The 22,023-nt window shown below is 40.5% G+C and overlaps 1 protein-coding gene and 1 long non-coding RNA gene across 4 annotated transcripts; one reads left to right on the top strand and one right to left on the bottom strand.

Annotated features, from left to right (window-relative positions):
• Positions 1 to 12,442, bottom strand: LOC121543691. The gene is made up of 3 exons (XR_006657547.1): positions 12,057 to 12,442; positions 2,213 to 2,288; positions 1 to 76 (listed from the first exon to the last, which is right to left on the bottom strand). It is a non-coding gene; the product is annotated as an uncharacterized LOC121543691 (long non-coding RNA).
• Positions 12,443 to 14,742: 2,300 nt separating this feature from the next.
• On the top strand, positions 14,743 to 21,335 carry LOC121543693 (protein phosphatase 1 regulatory subunit 3A). 3 transcript variants are annotated; one of them, XM_041853818.2, is made up of 5 exons: positions 14,796 to 14,967; positions 15,289 to 16,119; positions 16,657 to 16,709; positions 16,790 to 16,893; positions 17,409 to 21,335. In XM_041853818.2, exons 2-5 carry the CDS (start codon positions 15,308 to 15,310, stop codon positions 20,394 to 20,396), a joined length of 3,957 nt encoding a protein of 1,318 aa, XP_041709752.2. In that variant the 5' UTR covers positions 14,796 to 14,967; positions 15,289 to 15,307; the 3' UTR covers positions 20,397 to 21,335. The 3 variants fall into 3 exon arrangements, with proteins under 3 accessions (XP_041709754.2, XP_041709752.2, XP_041709753.2); XM_041853820.2 differs by lacking the exon at positions 16,790 to 16,893 and having other exon boundaries at positions 14,743 to 14,967; positions 17,409 to 17,494; XM_041853819.2 differs by lacking the exon at positions 14,796 to 14,967 and having other exon boundaries at positions 15,239 to 16,119.
• The last annotated feature ends 688 nt before the right edge of the window (positions 21,336 to 22,023 follow it).

Raw genomic sequence — 22,023 nt, 5'->3', positions numbered from 1 at the left:
TGTAAAAGACAGTATGACTCACTACTTTGGACTTCAGAATGTGTGTGCTCTTCTCACAGCCGTTGCATATTTCATCCTAAACAAATGAACATTTGTTATGAGCTAACATTCTGGTGTATATTCAACACCACCTTCATGCATGTACAGTGGCTTGCAAAAGTCAATACTTTGTAGAGCCACCTTTTGCAGCAATTACAGCTGCAAGTCTCTTGGGGTATGTCTCTATAAGCTTGGCACATCTAGCCACTGGGATTTTTGCCCATTCTTCAAGGCAAAACTGCTCCAGCTCCTTCAAGTTGGATGGGTTCTGCTGGTGAACAGCAATCTTTAAGTCATTCCACAGATTCTCAATTGGATTGAGGTCTGGGCTTTGACTAGGCCATTCCAAGACATTTAAATGTTTCCCCTTAAACCACTCAAGTGTTGCTTTAGCAGTATGCTTAGGGTCATTATCCTGCTGGAAGATGAACCTCAGTCCCAGTCTCAAATCTCTGGAAGACTGAAACAGGTTTCCCTCAAGAATTTCCCTGTATTTAGCGACATTCATCATTCCTTCAATCCTGACCAGTTTACCAATCCCTGCCGATGAAAAACATCCCCACAGCATGATGCTGCCACCACCATGCTTCACTGTGGGGATGGTGTTCTCGGGGTGATGAGAGGTGTTGGGTTTGCGCCAGACATAGCGTTTTCCTTGATGGCCAAAAAGCTCAATTTTAGTCTCATCTGACCAGAGTACCTTCTTCCATATGTTTGGGGAGTCTCCCACATGCCTTTTGGCGAACACCAAATGTGTTTGCTTATTTTTTTCTTTAAGCAATGGCTTTTTTCTGGCCACTCTTCCGTAAAGCCCAGCTCTGTGGAGTGTACGGCTTAAAGTGGTCCTATGGACAGATACTCCAATCTCCGCTGTGGAGGGTTATCTTTGGTCTCTTTGTTGCCTCTCTGATTAATGCCTTCCTAGCCTGGTCCGTGAGTTTTGGTGGGTGGCCCTCTCTTGGCAGGTTTGTTGTGGTGCCATATTCTTTCAATTTTTTTATAATGGATTTAATGGTACTCCGTGGGATGTTCAAAATGTCTGATATTTTTGATCTGTACTTCTCCACAACTTTGTCCCTGACCTGTTTGGAGAGCTCCTTGGTCTTCATGGTGCTGCTTGCTTGGTGGTGCCCCTTGCTTAGTGGTGTTGCAGACTCTGGGGCCTTTCAGAACAGGTGTATATATACTGAGATCATGTGACAGATCATGTGACACTTAGGTTGCACACAAGTGGACTTTATTTAACTAATTATTTGACTTCCGAAGGTAATTGGTTGCACCAGATTTTATTTAGGGGCTTCATAGCAAAGGGGGTGAATACATATGCACGCACCACTTTTCCGTTATTTTATTTATTTCATTTCACTTCACCAATTTGGACTATTTTGTGTTAGTTCATTACATGAAATCCAAATTAAAGTCCATTTAAATTACAGGTTGTCATGCAACAAAATAGGAAAAACGCCAAGGGATGAATACTTTTACAAGGCACTGTCCACATAATACATTCCAACAAGTTTCTTGGTGTTAATAACCTCTGTTTATTGTGATGTGTTAGGACGGATCATTCTCAATAAAATATGGGTGTCTAAAAAACATTCCCAACATTCACTAAGAAGACCTTCAGATATCCTTCCTCCTAGTTCACATTGGTTGGATCTAATGCATATCATAACTTCCAAGCTACAGTAGATTGGAAGTCTATGAAGTGTGAAGACCAAACAGGCACAACCTGAAAGGTTTCATTGCAGAGGTGGAATTCTATCACGGTGGACAGATGAAGATTTGTTACATTCTATGGTGGCAACTGGACCTCAGCTGGGCTATAGCAGTAACACTCCTGCCCAGGTACAAGTAAATACACTATAACAAAACCTTTGTCCTTAAGATTAAAGGTGTCATGCCCATAGAAAATAAGGAGGCACAGGCAAGTTTCATCCATTTTTACACTGAAAATCTATCAATTATTGTTTATTTTATGCATAAGTCAAAGATTTGGCCATCAGTGCCCCCTCAAAAAAAGTAATGCATGACGCTTCTGAGATGAATGATTTAATATGGAAATATTAAGTATAGTTACACACAGTACGTTACAATTCGTCCAATTCTGCCTTATCTGTCCAAAGGCAGAAAACCTTTGACAGGACATGAAAGGCTGTGTTGTAGTACTTACCCTGAGGGTGAAAACGTGTGGTTGTTGTCTGTCTCAGGAGGGGAAGGAATCCAGTCCAGAGATGTCTGCAGAGGATCTGTAGAGGGAGAGCAGATTAGAGAGAAATCATTACTCAAAAGCATGTTCCCATATAGTAAAACATTCTCAACCAAGTTTCCAATTCACATAGTAAATTGTAAATGGGACCCCCGATGGTGCTAGGATACATGTGGGTAGGTTTTCTTGCACATGAGTGTTATTAGTATGGCTTTTAGGGGAAAGCAATAACCTTCGGAACAACAAAGTGCACCTGGATTTGCCTGTTAGGTGACTGTATGCATGTGAGTGAGCTGGGACGATAAACCGAAAATTATCGACACCGACCATACCGATCACTTATCGCAGGCATTTTGCGGATATCGTTCATGAAGATAAATAGCCTATACTAGACAAATGTGACATTTGAAATGAAATAAGTTTGCTAATATGGGTGATTGTTAATGGGATGACTGATGGCTACAACCATCAAACTAGTAGTAGTGTGCAATGTTATGTGATATGGATTTTTTACCATTACACCTAGCGCTAGTACATTTGAATGTATGCCTGTGTGTGCGTATGTGTGTGTGTAGATGTTTTTGTGTGCATGTGTGTCTGTGCAAAAAAAGGAGGGGTGTACTTGTGGGTGCATATGAGTTTTGCTTGTGTGTGCGTGTGTGTGTGTGTGAGTATGTGCTTGTGTGTGCATGTGTGTGTGTGTCTGTGCAAGAAAGATGAGTGGTGATCTTCTGAATTTAGGTCATGTACAGTACGTGCTATCGTTAAAGAAAAATATGTGAAGGGTTATTTTCCCAAGCGAAAGGGTGCAGTGCCTTGAAGGCTCAAATTATCAACCAGTAAACCACAGGTTTTAACCACAATAATGGCATGTCCCATGTCCTTATAATTCACCTATCTGCAATTCTGTATCAAACAATCCTCAATCTGCTATTTTCACATGCATCTTTCTAATGTTTGCTATGTTTTATTACATTACCGTAAAAATTACAAACTGCAGCCACATAACCTCTCAGACGTTTTAATGCCTATACATCATGTTTAAGCACTTGACCCCTCGCAACATTTTAATTCCCCTCGTCGTTGAGCGAGCGTTTTACAGGCAACCTCTCTCTCTCTGATACTTAAGACACATGGACGAACAGCCTAGCCTGGATGTTCCTGTAGATTGTTTTTCTTTTTTTCTCCCCGAATTCCAATGACCCCTGTAGGCAACCAGCAACTGCTGAATCCTGTGGAATGTGCTCTCTGAACTGTACAAAAAGCCCTCAGCCTGAAGAGCACCGTGGAAAACAAAACCTGCCAAGTGCCATTATTTTTACTGTTTGAGTTTGGGGAAAGAAGTGTTGCACAGTGCACACAGATTGCTGTGTAACATTTATGCAGTGGAAAAAGGATACAATTCTCCCTTCCATCTACTGTACTGTCTATTGTGAAAATAGGCATGGTGATGTTTCTGTTAGTGTACCCAATCATCTATTCTAATACTGATGTACTTAAAAAGAAAATACCATACTGTTTAATACTAGCATGAAGGCTTAGTAAACATGTAATAAAGGACTAATAATACACCACCAAATCTGAATCAAACTACTTAACACTTAGCTATATTTGTGTGAATAAACGTTCAGCTAAAATGCAACCGCCTTTTAAGTTGGATAAAAACATAATTTTCAGTTAATGTTCCATTCATCCAAAATGACTTGCTGAGTTTACTTTAATACAGCGATGGCCTGTGAAGACGTAATACTCTATTCAGAGGAAAAGCAACAAGAATGCTATTAGTCTGCGTGACCTCCAATTCAAGAGATTTACAAATATCACACATATCTTTATGCTTAGCTTAAATACAAAAATGATCTTTAAATTCTATCAACTTATAAATACAGACTGCATTCAAGCATTCAAGGGGCCTAATAATACCATAGACTGTTATTTACATAAAGCGCTGCGCTTAGTCAAGATAAACTATTTAAAATGAGAGCTGGAATACCTCCACAGCGGCTATAGAAGGGTCTGGGGATGAAAGAGGGACATTATGCTAACAAGTCAGATTACTGTACACAATAATTTTATCTTTAACGTAAATACCATCCCTGTGTTACGGCGGTGGGGGCGTTATGGAAAAGTCACCGGCAATAATATTTTCTACTGGGAACCAAATGCTCCTTATCGGTGTTAGGCGAGCAATTCAGGCCCCCGAACAAAGATGAGTCTTCAAACTCATTCTATTCATCACCGGACGTGTAATTACCCTGGGCTCACAGTCTAGACGTTACCGCTTTCACAGAATTTAAGACCCCCTCTCTCTGCAATGCCACCACCACAGCGCACGCCGCTCTCTCTCCTCTCACCCTCCCCGAGCACCGGCGAACGTTAAATCTGCCAGCAGATAAATTAACGAAGAATGCAATAAAACGGACACAATGGGAAGAACTTTATCCTCCCCACTGCTAAATGAGATTTCTTTGAAATGCAGATCAGTGGAGCTAGATTAGTGAGTTCTAGCTGCTGTCAACATCATAACAAAATACAAATGTGATTGTTCGGCCGGGGCCTTATCTCTTTGCTTCCATCTGCTGCCTCCTTATTTACTCTCCTTGATTTACTATGCAGATGGGCTTCTTAAGCTTCTACATCAAGGTATTTTAAATCGTAGTCACATAAAAAGGCTGCCCATCAAAGGCCCATCTCTAATGAACTCCCGTATCAGAGGGGGTTTGTGCCTGTTTTTAATGCTGCCTGTCTGGCTGCTTGTGTGAAGGGACAGAGGTAGAGCTACAAATCAGAACAACCCATAGCTATAGAAGGAGTGGCTCTGTAGGGCCACATGAGACCAGCTCACTGCATGGGGCCAATACAACCCCAGGTATGTCAAGACTACTGGAGACAGTGGAATAGAGTGGAATAGAATAGAATATATTGTATTACACATTGGCTTCACAGCATCAACATCAGCAACACCTCAACATTAAGTGCTTCAAATACCTCATTATCACCAGAGAATGGAGGACAGATGGAAAGACAAGGCAATAAACATTGTTTCTGGATGCATGTCAGTCCATTTCTCACAAGGAGCATAACATCCAAATGCAAGAATGAGCCATATCATGTCCCTGCTCTAGTTCTGCACAGAGAAACAATAATCTTCCAAGCTTTCGAACAACGTTTAGGCAATAACCTTTAATTTCATGGTGTACTTGTTACATTCAGCTACACAGACCAGATTACAAACAAAATCTTCAAGACTTCATGAAAAATAACTGCATTAAAAAGATCATGATCTTCGTCCCCATCTCGGTTTTAATGTTGGGAGCCAACAAGCATGCAGTTTAGTTTACCAAAGAACAATTAGCCCCTGAGCCCAAACAGACCCTGGCACATGTGGTTGAGAGGCGAGAGCCGCAGGGGCTCACCAGATGATGGGTGGGTTAGGAGGGAAGCGTGTGGCGCGTGGCAGCCACGCGTGTGCCAGTCATTGGCTCCTGGGCATGTCCTGCCTCACCACTACTCTCACAGGGAGAGAGAAAGAGACAGAGAAAGAGAGAGAGAACGCCTTCTCTTCCCTGTCCTGTAGTCTCTGGGACCCACTCCATTCTCTTCAGAATTGCAGGCAGCCTTCCAGATAGAGAGCTTACAACAGAGGAGGCATCCTACGGCCTTGTGGCTTCCCTACAGAAACCAAAGTTCTCTACTCCCCCCCCCCCTATCCATCCCTCTTTCTCTCTCTCTCTTGGTCTTTTCCCCCTTTTCTCTTTGTACCGTGCCAAGTGGGCCCAGTGCCAGTCACATTTGTAACCACGAGGGACCTCTGCCTTTTTTTCTTGTCTAATGAAATGACAAAACAACAGATTTACATATGCAGAAACAGGTGTTGTAACAGGATTGACTCCTCTTGACCTAAACCATAACCATGTTAGAAGGAAAAAATGCCCCCAAAAAGTTTATTAGCAACAGCTGCCCGAAGGTATTTAGGCTGTGATGGGCACTCAAGTCTACACCATCTGCTTTGCTGGTTGCCAGAAGTGACAATCTAAATAAAAAACCACTCATCAAATATAATAAAAATAAACCATTGTATTGCTGCACCTATATGTTGTGGCCATTTATTTTATAAAAGTGTCTGAATGAAGGCTTATGGCACTGTCATCCAGGGAAGCCCTACAAGCCACACAGCAGCCTATAATTACTCTCAACCAATCCCCTCTGTTCTAACCAGAGCACTCCGTCAGTATCTCACATCATCATGTCCAAGTCCATCCCTCTGAAATTACAGAAAATAAAACTATGGCCCTACGACAAAAGGACTAGGCCTACTGTCCAAGAACAAGTTTGAGGAAACTCTATAGCGGGCGAAATGTTGGAATGAAGTGTTACTAATAGCTAGCTAGTAAATAGCTTATAAGCTTGTAATGTCACCAATGTTATACATTGGCAAATCATTCAAGTATTCAAACTATTAGAATGTGCTAATAGGATTCTTAGAGACATTTATGATCCAATCAACTAGTCTACATGCAGTAGATATTATAATGTGGCCATGATATCAAAAACACAACAACAAATAACTAGGCATATTTCTGAAATGTGCCTCCCTTTTATATCACTGTAAAATATAATAGCCAAGAATGTCATTGTTGTCCTTTAAAGTGCGTCCATGTATTTCTGAAAGACAAAAGCTGTAAAAGCCCTATTGTTTTTTTCCCTGGATGTTTTTATTTAGACGAGCCAGTGAGACAGGAGGAACAAACCTGAGACAGTCGTGACCCTGCCAGAGTGTTGTAACTTGTTCTAGAGCAACGCTGGCAGAAGGCAGCACCATATGCCCCCAGCCCCGAGCTTGATGCTCTTTCAGCAGCCTAATGTGCCTGTCAAAAAGTATTACCCTCACAAATCCTGTGTTTTTACAACATGTTTGAAATAAACAGTTTTTTTCCCCCCTCTCTCTCTCCAACAGAATTGTCCTCAGAGACACACATCACCAGTGAGAGGAAGGTCAGTGTTTGTTTGTGTTCCTGCTGTTTGAGCAGCACATGCCTGCTTCAAATCAATACTAGCCATTCCCTCCCTTTTTCCTAGAATTCCTAAAAGGACAACTTCAATGAGCCCCAGATGTTTAAAAAGCCATGTTAATTTTACCAACAATATAATCAGATTGTAAAATGAAGCTAGCACACAGATCTAGACACTTATTCCACAATTTTGTGAATGTGACCTGTTTCTCAATTAACCATTAAACAATTGTAGAGTTAGGCCAATAGCCCTGTTATTTCGCAATCTGTCTGATGAGAGTAGTTGTTTACAGTGATACAGATGATACAAGATGGCAGATTTCGCCTGAGTGATGGCGACATTGCCGTTCACTATGAGTGACCCTCCATCTTTGATTTAGGGCAAGACCCTGCAACCAACAAATTCTTTCACACCAGTCCAGTACACTGTCCCTTCTTTCTCCATCTAACCGTGACTTAAAGAAAAGCAAAAGCTGTCATTATTTTACATTGCTGTGACCATAGCATAGAGCAGGGATTGCCAACTCCAGTCGGGAGCCTGATTGGTGTCACACTTTTACCCCAGCCCTGCTAACACACCTGACTCACACCTGACTCCAATAATCAACTAATCAGTTTAAAATGCGATTAGTTTAATCAGCTGTGTTTGCTAGGGATAGGGCAAAATCTCCCGAGTGGCGCAGTGGTCTAAGGCACTGCATCGCAGTGCTAACTGTGCCACTAGAGATCCTGGTTCGAATCCAGGCTCTGTCGTAGCCGGCCGCGACCGGGAGACCCATGGGGCGGCGCACAATTGGCCCAGCGTCGTCCAGGGTAGGGGAGGGATTGGCCGGCAGGGATATAGCTCAGTTGGTAGAGCATGGCGTTTGCAACGCCAGGGTTGTGGGTTCGATTCACACGGGGGGCCAGTATGAAAAATGAAAAATAATGTATGCACTCACTAACTGTAAGTCGCTCTGGATAAGAGCGTCTGCTAAATGACTAAAATGTAAATGTAAATGTAAAAGTGTGACGCCACTTCGGCCCCTGAGGATTGGAGTTGCCCATCCCTGTCATATAGAGTAAACAAGTGTTGGCTGCACAAAACAGGAAAAAGTGTGAACAAGATGTGATCCAAAACTATCAAATCCATTCTCGCATGGGAATCAAACAACTAAAAGAGAAATCACACAATTTCACAGATAATGCAGGTTGAAATGCAGCAAGTGCACGTAACAGGTAGACCTAATGGCCTTTTAAAGGGTCAACTGGTGCTTCAATTGTCAAAGTCTAGGTCATGATCAAGCATCTACTGCTAGACCTTAGCTGATACAGCATGACTGCATTGGTAGACTGCAATGGTAAGAATGCTTTGTTGGTTAGTGGTCACAAGTCTGGCTGCAGTTTGCGTAGGTTCTATTCTTTGTCAAAGTACAGGAGTCATTATGAGGTTTTGGGAACCCGCTGAACCAGCAGTTCACATGTTTTTGGTCATTTGTTTGTAGTGCAACAACCCTGAGATCGTGGCATGGTGACGTACAACGTGATATTTAGAAACCTTGCTTCCTTAGAAACACAGCATTTAGGACTGTTATACATAAATATAAATATTGGCAAGTGTTTCAAACTGACAAATGAGAATGGTTATCAGTATCACATAGTTCTAAAATGAGTCATAACGCAATGAGCAATGAAACACTCCTACAAACTTGTCCGGAAAATAAAATAAATGCTCATTGTAACAAACACGTCGGAGTTGAGACTTGTTTCAAAGACAACACTTAACACAGCCTTAAGTCTTGAGTCAGACTGCAATCTCAGTTTAATCCATATCCCCTTACCCCACCCAATACAGCTTTTCTTGGCCAAAAGTCACAGTGTTTCTTACTCACAACAGCAGAAAGTCCGGCTTATAGAAGTGACCCAGAGCGGAACTAAAAAAGTCTCTGAGTTCTCGGCCTCTTAGTTACTGGGGCACACAAATTACAGTGTATGGGGGCCTCTTAAGCATGTTATACACTCTTTTATCTTAAGAACTCTATTTTTTCTAGGCTGACAGCTAGCAGCATATGATCCTGGTAAACAAATACTTTCACGCGGCACAAAAGTGCCATTAAAGGCCAAAACTGTCAACACAAATTCCATTCTTACTGGAGTGAGTGAGGGAGGGAGGGAGGGAGGGAGGGAGGGAGGGAGGGAGGGAGGGAGGGTAGAGAAAAAAAACGGAATCACCTCTGGTTGCTTTAACTTGCATGGAGGTTGTCATGGAAACATTTCTATGAAGTTAACGGGAATAAAAACAGAAAGCTTTCCAGTTTAATTGCCATTAGGCTTAGAGAGCAGAGTTGACTTGTCCATACAATAAAATACAGACAGGGTACAGGGCTCATATTTAGACACATGAAACTATGGTGCTCCACCCTTTAGTTTTTCCTTTTTTTCCCCAAAACAGAGCAACACCTCTAAGGTTGAGCAAGCAGCCAGTTTATTAAAAATGAGATGTTGGGGGATGGGTGGTGGTACGATACAAAAGCTAAGCGAGAGGCTAGAGTTCACTTAAATGAGAAAGCAGGTATTTGTTTCAAAGTTGCTTTGAAATAAATGGAAAAAAAAGCTGGTGTACGAAGCTGTTTGAAGCTGGTGTACGAAACCGAAAGTAAAAGACGCAAGCACGAGATTTAAGAACGGAAGCATAGAAACAGCGTACATAGAACAGATCCACCGCTTCTTAGACTTGCTTCTAATGAGAATCTATAACTCTAATTTCTATGTGAATTTGGACGGGTTGCCCAAAAGGTTAAATATTGCAGCTTTAATTTTGAGAAATGATTGAACGGTATGACAAACGTTTACACATTAATCCTTGGGAGGACATTTATGTTCATATTACCATAATGTAGCAGCAAACCACAAAATGATAAATGCAGCAATCAAAAAATGGATGCAGAGTGGCACAATAATAAGTGCACCGCGCTACTAATGCTGGTCAGCTACCATTTGTCCACATTCAGCCATATAGCCTTGATGCAGTCAGCAGAGTGAAATATTAGGTTACTTTCCCAAAAGTGAACTTCAACAACAAACTAAAAAGCACTGAAACAGGGCCTCTATAGCTATAGACTTATATAGTTCCTACCAGGCAATGATTACAGAGGTTCCAAACAAGGAGCTGATAAAGTATGGTCCTAAAATATTTCAATATTTGAAGGGTAAAAGTGTTGAGTGATGAAACAGTGGAGCACACCTGCATTTCAGGCTGGGGAACACCTGTGCACCCACGGCTTGAACAAAAGAGTTCAGTCCTGTTAATCCACCAGGGGTGAAAACTGATCACAGGCCATGCGTAGGGGTGCAGCACTGAGGGAACCTTGTTAGCGTTTCTATAAGAAAAAAAGCTACACCTAGGTTATTGATTTAGGTGCAGTACTAACTAAAGTAGTGAGGTACTTTAGAGTGTTTTTAGGGGGGCCCATAACCGAGGTGTAGCAACCCATCGTCCAAACTACAAGTCCATCATGCTCATTAAGAACTATGAGGATAATACTGAAACTGATATCTCATTTTATATCTGGGATATGAAGATATGGAATATGCTGTAGCTAGGAATGGAACAAGAATGTATACGGTAAGCTGTTAACCATTGATCTTCATCATCATCACCATCGACAACAATAATAGTATAACTAGTATTACTATTACACGTTTGCTTTCATTTTAAGCATGGTAGTCTGAGCAGCAACAGATGTTGGTAGCTAGAAGCAGTAGTAATGTAGTAGTAACTGTAGTGTAATAGGAACATCAGATAATAGCAAAGTAAGTTACTGTAGTAGTACTATAGTAGTAGCAGGCATAGGTGATGATAATAGTAATAACTGTGGCACAAGTGATAATGACACTACTAAAAATTCTCATTACCACAGATAGTAAAATAGATTGCAATACATTATTATCACTGAATCAGTAATAATAGCTCGACTTTTAGTTTTAGAGAAAAAACTTTTTCCAATATCTGCATATTAAAATGATAGTGGTGAATGCTGTCCTTTCCGAATAATCATTATAAACAATGCCCAAAAATAAGTCTCTGCATTTCAAACTTTAATTGTTACATTTAAATGATAATGCTTTGAGATTCCATTCCAGTGAATGAATGTGAATATGACTATTACATTTTTTTTTTCAAATTAATTCGCCTAACATATAGGATATTTTATGAGTATATCAAAAACATCAGAATAAGTTCATAAATCTCTGAATTGGTAGGCTACTTTCCAACTGGTTGCCTACAACTATTCTGCCTGACTTTTCAACCTATGCAAAAATTGTTTTTCTTAACGTTTTATTGTATTGTTATTAGTGCTAATGGCAATACGTAGTTCCATCTTTGATATACTGAAAAGAAAGGCGCATAGGATACATTGTTGCATTTCGGCTTCAACGAGTCAGTGGTCATCTATAGAAGAGTTCTATCTTTCCTATTGGCTGCACACGCCGGACGGTGTTGCTTGAGGGTCCTTGGCAACGAAAAAGCACAGCCGACTATTGTGTGAAGTACATGACAAGAAACAAACATTATATATATATATATATATATATATATATATATATATATATATATATATATATATATATATATATATATATATATAAACTTTAAACATATGCAATATATAGTTGTTGGGATGATTTGAAGTTGTTCACAATCATCTGCACAAACTATGGCTTCATAATTTAAATTAGTAGACAGCAAGTATCGATAGAGAGAGAAGTGAAACTCAAGAGGATGGAAAGAAATAAACACATTGGTTAAAACTTACCAAAACGCAGGTTTATTTCCTCTAGGAAAACAAGAGCCACCAGGTGAGAAGAAGTCTTTGTACGTTCAGCTTCTAGAAATCTTCACACGTGACTGTACAAGTTAACCATAAAGCAGAAAAATGAACAACAAGCGCAGAGTAAATAAAAGCTCAAATATTCCTCCGCTAGTGCTGCACTCAGAGATACACGCGTTGTCTTGCGCTCCTGCTGTCTTCAGTCAATGCTGCTGTTATTACTAATGTAACAGAAAAAGCAGTACACTGAGTCCTGTTTGAATGCTCTCGAATGACGCGTAATGCGAATAAGTAGCTTGTTTTTGCAATGCGATTCAATACATCAAGATGTATTCCACGAACTATTTGGGACTAGCTTATTAGAATGCAGCCCCAGGGGAGCACTTACGCGGAGTTGAATGTTGTTATTTTTTGGAGTGCTACGACCCCATGTGACGTCATGTCCACCTGCTATGTAAACAAAAAACTATTTGGAAGCTACATGTTTGTTCCCTTTTGGAAGTCTAAGATAAGCAAACAGTCCCATTTTCAGTTAAATCTTGTTTCCAGATGAAGCCAGCTCCGAGATCTATAGTTGATCTATAAAGTTGGCCACTGGAGAAAGACAATAGTGTGAGAAAAGGTAAAACAAATTGAAATATTTCAGTATCCTAATAAGGTGTATTGTATTCTATAATAAATATATGCATTGTTACTTGTAGACTAACCTACTGATCCTGAACAGATATGAATCAATGTGAGCATCAATAAGGATGTTTATTTGGAAGGTTTGCACACAACACGGAAATAAATTATCTAGACAACAAACAGCAATTACTAAAACGTTTAGTGCACATTTACTAACTAATCAGTCCCAAATAATATATAGCCTGACGGTTTTTTATAATATTTTTTGTAATTTTACTCTTTTGTGAGGAGAACTTAAATAGGCCCACTGTTAACTAAATTCTCATGTGCAGAATAAATATGTGCAGAAATAGACTATGATTTAGATAAACAAACAAACAATCACCATTAACAAACAAACAATCACCAGAATAAGCTATAAATATAGCTAATGTTGGCATGTAAATGTTGATGATAAGCCGTTTGATCTATTGATGTGTGATCAATATACTTAAGTCAACTTTGTGCCATTGCATTTTGATTGGTCTTGTTTGTAAAATATTTAAAATTGGACCAGCGCTAGATATCAATCTATTAAGAAATATCTTCATGTTTTAAACCTTTATAAATGTAAAAGCTATTTGTCATAACGCACTGTCTGCTCCTAACTGCAGTGAACCTGCATTGATCGGTGTGGACCGGAGAGTATGACGTTCAAGGTTTGACCTGCTGCATGTTGCGTTTATTTACTTTTCCTATAGATAAAATATTGGGTGAAAGTTGTTTGTTTTACATATACAGGAAAAACATATTCTCCTTAATGCAAGTATATATATATTTTTAATTACAAAGTTGGCTTAATGAAACTGAAACATATGTGTATTGATGAAAAGTTTGATTGAAATCAGTTGCATCCGTTTTTATGTGTAAAAAGAAGGTACATTCATTTCAATGTGACGTTCAAACTTCTGCTTTGTTTAAATGTTAGGGATGTGCTTTTAGTATTTTATTGTTCCGTTTTGTTATGCACAAATAATAAACAATTCTCTTATGTTAAAAACAAATATTACATATCATTGTCAAACTTGTAACCAATTGCAAACTTGCAATTTACACCAGTTAATCTGCATGTGCATGTGATAAATATATAAAAGGGAATATTGTACATTAAAAATTAAATAAATTCATATACATTTTATAAAAAGGTATCAACGATTAAGATGAAAATCTTTAAATCGTTTAAAATACAATATGATTTTCGTAAAAGATCAAATTCCATGAAATTTTGGAAGATTATAAGTGAGTTTGAGCGTTCCATCATAATTTCTAGAAGTAGGAGGAAAGATCATTTTGGATGTCTTGAAGTATAAAAAAACGGATATAGCTCATGTGTGGAAAATGGTGCTTTGCTGTCACCTACTGGTAATTTAGTGTCCTCCATTCACACTGGTCACAGGTATGTACTGCATGTCTTATAATAGGCTAATAAATGTATATTGTTTACCTATCTATTATTGACTTTACCTAACCTAATGCATTTGATGATGTTGAAATGTATATAAGCGATCAAAAGTAATATATGTAGAAGTCAGACATGGTGTGCTGAATAGATGACCTCATGCAGTATCAAAGTACTTGGGTATGGATGGAATCCGCTTTGGTCATACACTGCCATCTACTGACCTGATTATTCAGTACAGTAAATATCATACTCATGTCAGTTTCATTTTATGTAGAAATACCAATGCACTGTTTTGTTGTAATGTTGAAAACTTCACCTGCAAAGACTAAAATAATCCATCTAGCCTCAGTAACAACCTTGCACAAAGAATCCATTGAGAGTGAAACCGGTCTACATACCTGGGCTGTATTGTATAACTAGGCCTACAGCCTGTTGAAAGGGGTATGTTAGATTTACAGGTATACTTACAACTCCTATCTGCCCAGATTCAAGGAATTAAAATGTAATTTTACACTTACATCAAAATCAGATTGGTGCTTGTTTGAGAGCCAGGGAGAGCTTGGCTACTGTACAATAATTTACCCTGAAGTTGCTTTATTTTTTAAGTCCTATCTCCTTGTCCTTACTAACCTGAGACTTGGGGAATTATAGTAGTATGATGGCAAGAGGGTATAGGACAGATGAGGAATCCATTGTAGAGGATTGAGACTCGGCCCTGGCTCCACTTTTGATCCATGACTGGAGGACTTTATCGACACCTGCAAGTGACAGATGCAACCTGCATGCAACACTTGCGGTCTGGGGAACCATAAACACCATACACCATTGGTAAGTGAAAGCAAATTCATCTAATTCTGTCATTTAATATATCTGCACAGATGAGTTCAATATACATTTTTGCCTGTCTTAAATTTGTTATACTTTTTTCGTTATTACTGGTATATTTCTTTATTGCAACAGATATGAGAGACGTTATGTTGGGACAGATGAATGCAGGGGCCAGACTAGCATATTATATGAGACCTATTAATAGGCCTGGCTTACACCACAATATTCAGCTGTAACTGGACCCTGTATGTCAAGTCACGTACTCTCGAGTGTCGTCACAGCCTAGGGGCATTCTTGTTCTGTCCTCCCTTCCCAATGTAGCCAGACAGCCAGCCCACTGATGTCTGCAGATGATCCAAGGCCTCTCGGACCCTCAAACTTCATGGAGGCTCCAGACACCAGAACCTGGGGCAGCAGGGATATTAAAGAGGGGGGAGTGAGGGAGGAAGAGGAGCGAGGAAGCCTCTCCCTACAGAAAGGCGCCACAGATGAGTCGGACGAGTCAGATGGTTCGGAGCCCGAGCCCCCGGCCGTCATCCGTAGGAAGGTATCCTTCGCTGATGCCTTTGGTCTGGATCTGGTGTACGTCAAGGAGTTTGACAGTACAGACCTGACGGGGGCAGAGGTCGCTGACCCCCTGGAGCCCGAGGTCAAAATTAAAGAACCGGACGAGTATTTCCTGTCATCTTTGTTTACCGTGCCCTCGTCTCCGGAGGAACTCGAACAGAGACTCCAAGATCAGAAGCTGGAGCTGGAGAGCATTGAGTTACTTCCTGGCACCACCGCGCTCAGGGGTATTGTCAGGGTGGTGAACTTGTGCTACAATAAATCCCTTTATATCCGGATCACTCTGGATAGCTGGAAGACCAGCTTTGACCTGCTGGCTGAGTACGTCCCAGGTTCCAGCGATGGAACAACGGACAGGTTTGCGTTCAGGCTTACCCTTGTGCCTCCCTTTGAGATGGAGGGAGCCAGAGTGGAGTTCTGCCTCAGATACGAGACATCGGTGGGCATTTTTTGGGCAAACAACAGTGACATGAACTATGTGCTGTTCTGCCAGAAAAAGGGAGGCAGAGACCTGATAGCGATGGAGCCTCAGCTAGAGGAAGTAAATAACAGGAGAGAGAAGAGAAGCTGTCTGAAAGTCAACAGGTAAGGAGTCATCCCGGTCCTATTATTGTTCCCTCTGCTGACAATAAGCGGTAGAAACACACTATTACTGAAGTATTAAAGAACTAAGTATTAATCACTATATTATAGATTACAAACAAGTAGTTCTGCCAGCAAATTGAGTAATAGGCTTAAATAATATTATCTCTTAGTGAAATAGGAAAATATTAAATTAGTAGTGTGACACATTTATAAAAAAAAAGTACTTTTTCTTTCTATAATGGTAGATGGATCACCTGTGCATGATTGTTGGATTGTTGGAGTTAGCTTTTTCAGAGATTCCCGTTGTGCAAGGCTACTGTATCAAATAGCTCCCCATGAGATCTAGTGTCAGTCCAGCTTTCCATGACATCTGATATTGACTGGAAAATAAAATATGTTTCCTTTTTTTTTTTTTTTTTTTTTACTTTAGGACCAAAAGCATAACAACCTCTGTGTTTTGATTATTGAGGAACCGTATTCCTTATTCTTTTGCCCCATAACACTTCATGTAATTTGATCTCTCCTCTGTGTTGACAGTAAGATGAACAGTGCTGAGGAGAACCCTGTGGAGACCACTACAGACGCTCCAGGTGTGTATCGCTCATATTATGTCTATGAAATCTGAACACCATGCTTGTGAATCTGAGTCTGTGAGACATTTATTTTCCAGATTCAGCCACACATAGAGCAGAGGGGACTGACAGGAAAACAGTGGACAACGCAGAGCATTTGCACTCTATTTTGAATCACGAGGATTACCATCACAAACATTTGGTGAGGTCAATAATTTGTACTAAAGGGCTGACAAACATATTGATATGTCCTGGGTGGGGTGCTATGCTACTACCACATACACATTTGACACAAAACAGTATTTAACACATTTCTCACCATAAAATACATATAGTTAATAAGTTTGAGCATTATTACCGACCATAATCTTTCTGCAGTAAGGCATGTCTGTACTTCAGTTAGTTACGCATGAGTCAGTGTAACATACTGTACGTGAGGAGGCAGTGAGGAATTTTACATGATACTTCTTTTATTTCAGTCATGTGAAACGATTTATATGATTTGTGCCACTAGTAAATGCTGGGGGCAAGTATGTAAATAAAAATAGGTATTGCACCCAAAGTTCCAATCTCATTGCAATATTCTACAAATGTTACATATTTGTTTTATTGCAATAAGTTAACATATTTTTTATATTAGTCCTTGTTAGATCAGATGTTAAAACTAAGTAAGTCCAAACCTAAATATGCCCTTTTCCTTGTCTTGTTGACTGACAGGGGGATAGTCAGAGGAGCAGACGAAGGGTGGCCCGTTCAGCACAAGTGCAGGAATACTTCTCTCAGCGAGAGCAGGCGGCAAGACAGGAACACATTTCCAATGGGCTACCACATAACGGACTGGAGAAACCACCTTCACTGCCTGATATCAGAATCAAACCCCTAGGGGACAGCGCCTCCAGTCTCCTACGATTACACCAGAAGAAACAAGCCAATGATACCCCTCAAATAATGACGTACCACCAGATACCCCTACTATCCCTGGACTGGGGCAAAGATAAAGTGTGGGCGGTGACTCCAGATGAGGATGATATCTGGATTAGAACGAGGACCACATCTCAGGTCACATCAGACAAGTCAGAGGATAATCTGGGAGAACAAACCTCTGTTTGTGATTTGTGGGAAGCCTTTCTCAATGGCACAGACTCCAAAGATACCACCAGTGTGCCAGAGTCTGAATGGCTGCAGTCGGCAACTTCAGTTTGCCCGTCAATCGAAAAAGAGTATTTTGAGGCTTCCTCAAAAGTCGAGAACCAACAGGAGGATGACTTGGACTCAAATACACAAAGATACACACACTGCACAGTAGATGAACTGCCGTCGTGGGCTCACAATCATGTGATGCCTGTGGTCAGTGCCGAGAAGCCACTGCCAAGATCGGGTGTCACCTTCCCCAGAGACGACAAAGCGATGGTTTATGATCCTTCGCAAAGGTCAGAGGTTATCCCTGTAACAGACACTCTACAGGAATCCATTCCCTCGGGTGCCGCAAGGGTGGCCGGGGGCTCTGTTGACAGCACGGCTCAGTGCTACAAGCATGTGGAGAGGGGGAGAGGAAGAGGAGAGGAGCCTTTCACACCATATAGAGCAGAGCCGGTAACAAGCTCGGGGGAGACCGAGACAACAGATATGACAGCAATGGCGGAATCTCAGAATGCCATTGCAGCAGATAGAATCTGTCAGGGAGAAAGGCAAGACAAGACGCTTTCTTCCGACATGGAAGCAGAGGTTAAAGGAAATGTGCACAAAGCAGCTGATGATACTGTGACATTTAGGGAGACAGTCAGAGAGAGGACAGAGGATAAGACGAACACACAGAGCCATGGAGTGGAGGAGGGATTCGCACAGACCAACAAAGAGGATGAGCTGTTCAGGCAGAACCAACCAGAGGAAGAAGAATTCACACAAGACCTCACAGAAGAAGTGTTGCATAGAGAAAGTCAAGCAGTGGAAGATGAATTCAGAATTAACCGAAGAGACAAAATGTATTTAGAACTGAACCTAACAGAGTTTGAAGAATTCAGGCCGAGCCAAACATATGAAGATGAACTCAGGCTCAATCAAACAGAAAAAGAAGAAACAAGCCTGAAACAATCAGAAGCAGAAGATTTCAGACTGAAACAAAGACATGAAGAGGAACTCACACAAAACAAATCTGACAAAGTTGAAATCAGACCATTTAATACAGTGCAAAATGAATTAAAACCGAATCAATCAGAGGCAGAGAAATTAAGATCAAATCAAGAAGATGAATCTAGACCAAACCAAACATTTGATGATGAATTCAACTGGAACCAAACTGAGGTAGAGGAATTAAGACCGAACAAAATTGAGATGGAAGAGGAATTCTCACCAAGCCATCAAGATGAAGATGACAGACGGAGCCATACAGACAAAGAATTGCGCCTGAATCATAAAGATGAAGAGTTAGACAGAGAGAACCGGACATTTGCCGAAAAATTCAGACCGAACCAAACACCCGATGAAGAATTCAGATCAAATGAATTAGAGGAATTCAGACTGAGTCAGTTTGATGAAGAACAGAGAGACAGAGAGAACCTAGAAGAGGTTAAAGAATTCAGATCCAAACAAACACACGAAGAGCGATTCTGGTCAAATAAAATACAAGACGATATCTATCAGAGCCTAAATGAAGAGGAGCTATACAGAGACATTGATATGGATAAAGATTCATCAACACACAACATAACAGACCCCGAAGTATTCAGGGAAAATAACACAGGAGAAGTGGAAAAGACAGAAAATGTAATGGCCGAAATGTCCAGACAGAGAGACATAGAACAGATAAATGAAGAAATAAGTATCGAAACTCCTGAAAAAGAGGAAGTTGAGGATTTAACGGACGAGACAGCGAACACTCGAAATGAGAGTGAGGACGTGTCAACAGAAAAGGAAGAAGAGCATGAGGTGACAATGGAAAACGTTGAATGCCCAAGACAAGACGAAAATGGAAAGTTGTTAGAAGGGTCAAAAGAACTTATTATCAAGGATGATAAAGAATCATTTGAAAAAGAAGTAGAGTTAGGTGAAGATGAGATTTTCACAGAACAGAAATGTTTGAATGAGGAAACGTTAGAAGAGGTTGATAATAGTCCTTTAGCCGAACAAGACAATGAGGAGGTGGAGATAGAGGAGAAACTGTCAGATGTACCTGAAGTTATTCAAAATGTACCGATCCACCAGACAAAACGTCTTACTAAGAAAATGGTGACTGACATAGACTCTTGGGTAGATTCTCTCATGAAAGCACGTACAGTTCCCGATTTGACCTTTAAACTGAGACAAGGCCTTATCCAAACTACACCGAGTAGCAATGCAGAGCCCTCTATGGGCCAAGCCTATGCGTCATCTCCAAACAGAGGTACAACTGTCCTCTCTCATTCATCGCCTCTAAGCACAAGATTTAACACAGTGGTCAGTGAAGGGAGTGAGTCAATGGTCAGTCAATGGTCAACCCAAAACCCATCGTCATTAGGGGAGGATCAGGAGACCATCAGCAGCCGTTCGAGCCCTCCTCCCTCTGAGAAAGTGGAGGATGCTGCCAGCAGCGTCTTGGCATGGTTGAGGGTGTTCTTCTCTCTCAGAGCACTGGTCTATGCCCTTATGGTAGTAGTGTTTCTCTTTACCACTCTTGGGTATAATTTCCCAGTGTGCTTTGCTCTCTACTTGTTCTCACTGTATTGGTGATTCTGTGTGGCAGATAGGCAACACTTGACAGGGACTGACAGAATAGATGGAGAGAGGTGAAGTGTTTGTGTGTATAAAATAATAATATTGTGCGTGTGCGCATGTGTGTGTATGATTTGGGTAACACTTTACATTAAGTTGCTCTTATACTTGTGTAGTAGCACTGTAATTAGTACTGTAGAAACATTGTTGTTATTGTACATAGTACTTCAGTATTAGCATTTGCAATTATAATGCAGTTGTTAATACAATGTTGTTACTAGTGTAGTGACAGTGTTACTACAGAGGTATGAGAGTAACTCAATATAAAGCGTTACCATGATTTGTTTTAGTTTGTTGGAGTGTTTTATGGGCCCAATATGAAATGAGAAAATGTACCAAAGTATTAAAGGGGAATGAAATCCATTATTCCAATGAAGAACAAAAAGGGTTAGCTAAACCGAGTGGGGCATTGGAGATTTAAAAGTGACGTTTCTTTATTTTTTTCTTAACAACGATAACATATAAGATTCAAGAAAAAGCTTTCCAGATTTTCCCAGCTCTATAAGCTGACTAAAGTTTGCCTTGCATAGTCATTGCTGCACAGTAGTTCAAATGTTAGAATTTAGACTAGCTGATATGTATGGTCATCATATCGCTCCTCTGTAGTTAACTTGAAATGTATAAGTCAAACATCCATGCTGGCAGTAGTTGACTGGGCTGGAGCATATTTTAGGCAGACATATCATATTACAATATCTCTGTGATCCTGGGAGATCACTTACAGGCCCCTATATGACCTATCTCTCTCAGACATGTAGCCTACAGACAGTAAGGTCAAATGGACTGCCCTTTTTCATCATTTAATCATTGTAAGGATTGGAGATGATTATGATGATGATGTAATCAGGTTGTGTGATTTCTGTGGCTTTGTCTTACCATTAAAAGTCCTGTATTTGACTTTGACAGACTACATTTTTCTGGGATATTACATTTGATCTGAATTCTTCCTTACATTAGACATTGCAGCAGTTTTCAGCAACTGCACTAAAGTTGAACAAAAATGTTTTCCAGAGTATTATTCATCATGATATGATGAGACAGAAAGTACACTGCAATAGCTTTTTGTAAAATGTCTTCCGTTGCCCAAGTCCCCAAGTGCTTGCTGTCATCAGACAAACCATAGAGGGCCAGTAGTGCTAAATCACTGGATAGTTGGCTGGGGATGTGAGTTCATCATGACTTACTTGAGGGTTGGGTTTTGATTTTGATAATGCTTAATTGCCCACTAACACGGGATACACAGCTGCGGTGATTGTGCTTTATCCAATCATACCGCAGACAGTGGCCACGTTCCCCTGCTCAGATGTTGCAAGCATCAACCAATGGTTGCGTGCCACGTCATCGACTGTGTCATCGACTGACAGATTGCTATGACATATGATGTGGTTAGCTGATACGTAACAATACCTATCAAGGCATTGAAAGATCTGGCAGGCGTCAGCAACACCTGGGCAAAGGAACATGCCCAGTGAGACGGATCTGACTTTGTTTACATAAGTTTACATAAGACAACACGTCAGAATTTTTTTTGCTTGAGAAATACTGCACCAAACACCTTAGCTAGACGTAAAATTGCGTGACTAAA

This window comes from Coregonus clupeaformis, chromosome 28 (genome assembly GCF_020615455.1).
Source record: "Coregonus clupeaformis isolate EN_2021a chromosome 28, ASM2061545v1, whole genome shotgun sequence".
In the NCBI taxonomy this organism is placed as follows: domain Eukaryota; kingdom Metazoa; phylum Chordata; class Actinopteri; order Salmoniformes; family Salmonidae; genus Coregonus; species Coregonus clupeaformis.
Note: the sequence above shows the minus strand (reverse complement) of the source record. Positions and strands in the feature narration are given on the sequence as shown.

What these genes read in the sequence shown, in the direction of transcription:
- LOC121543693 (XM_041853818.2), top strand. Translation starts at nt 15,308, where the DNA reads ATGTCTGCAGATGATCCAAGGCCTCTCGGACCCTCAAACTTCATGGAG. An exon ending in AGCTGTCTGAAAGTCAACAG is followed by an intron (nt 16,120 to 16,656) that starts GTAAGGAGTCAT and finishes CTGTGTTGACAG; the next exon opens with TAAGATGAACAGTGCTGAGG. An exon ending in ATTACCATCACAAACATTTG is followed by an intron (nt 16,894 to 17,408) that starts GTGAGGTCAATA and finishes GTTGACTGACAG; the next exon opens with GGGGATAGTCAGAGGAGCAG.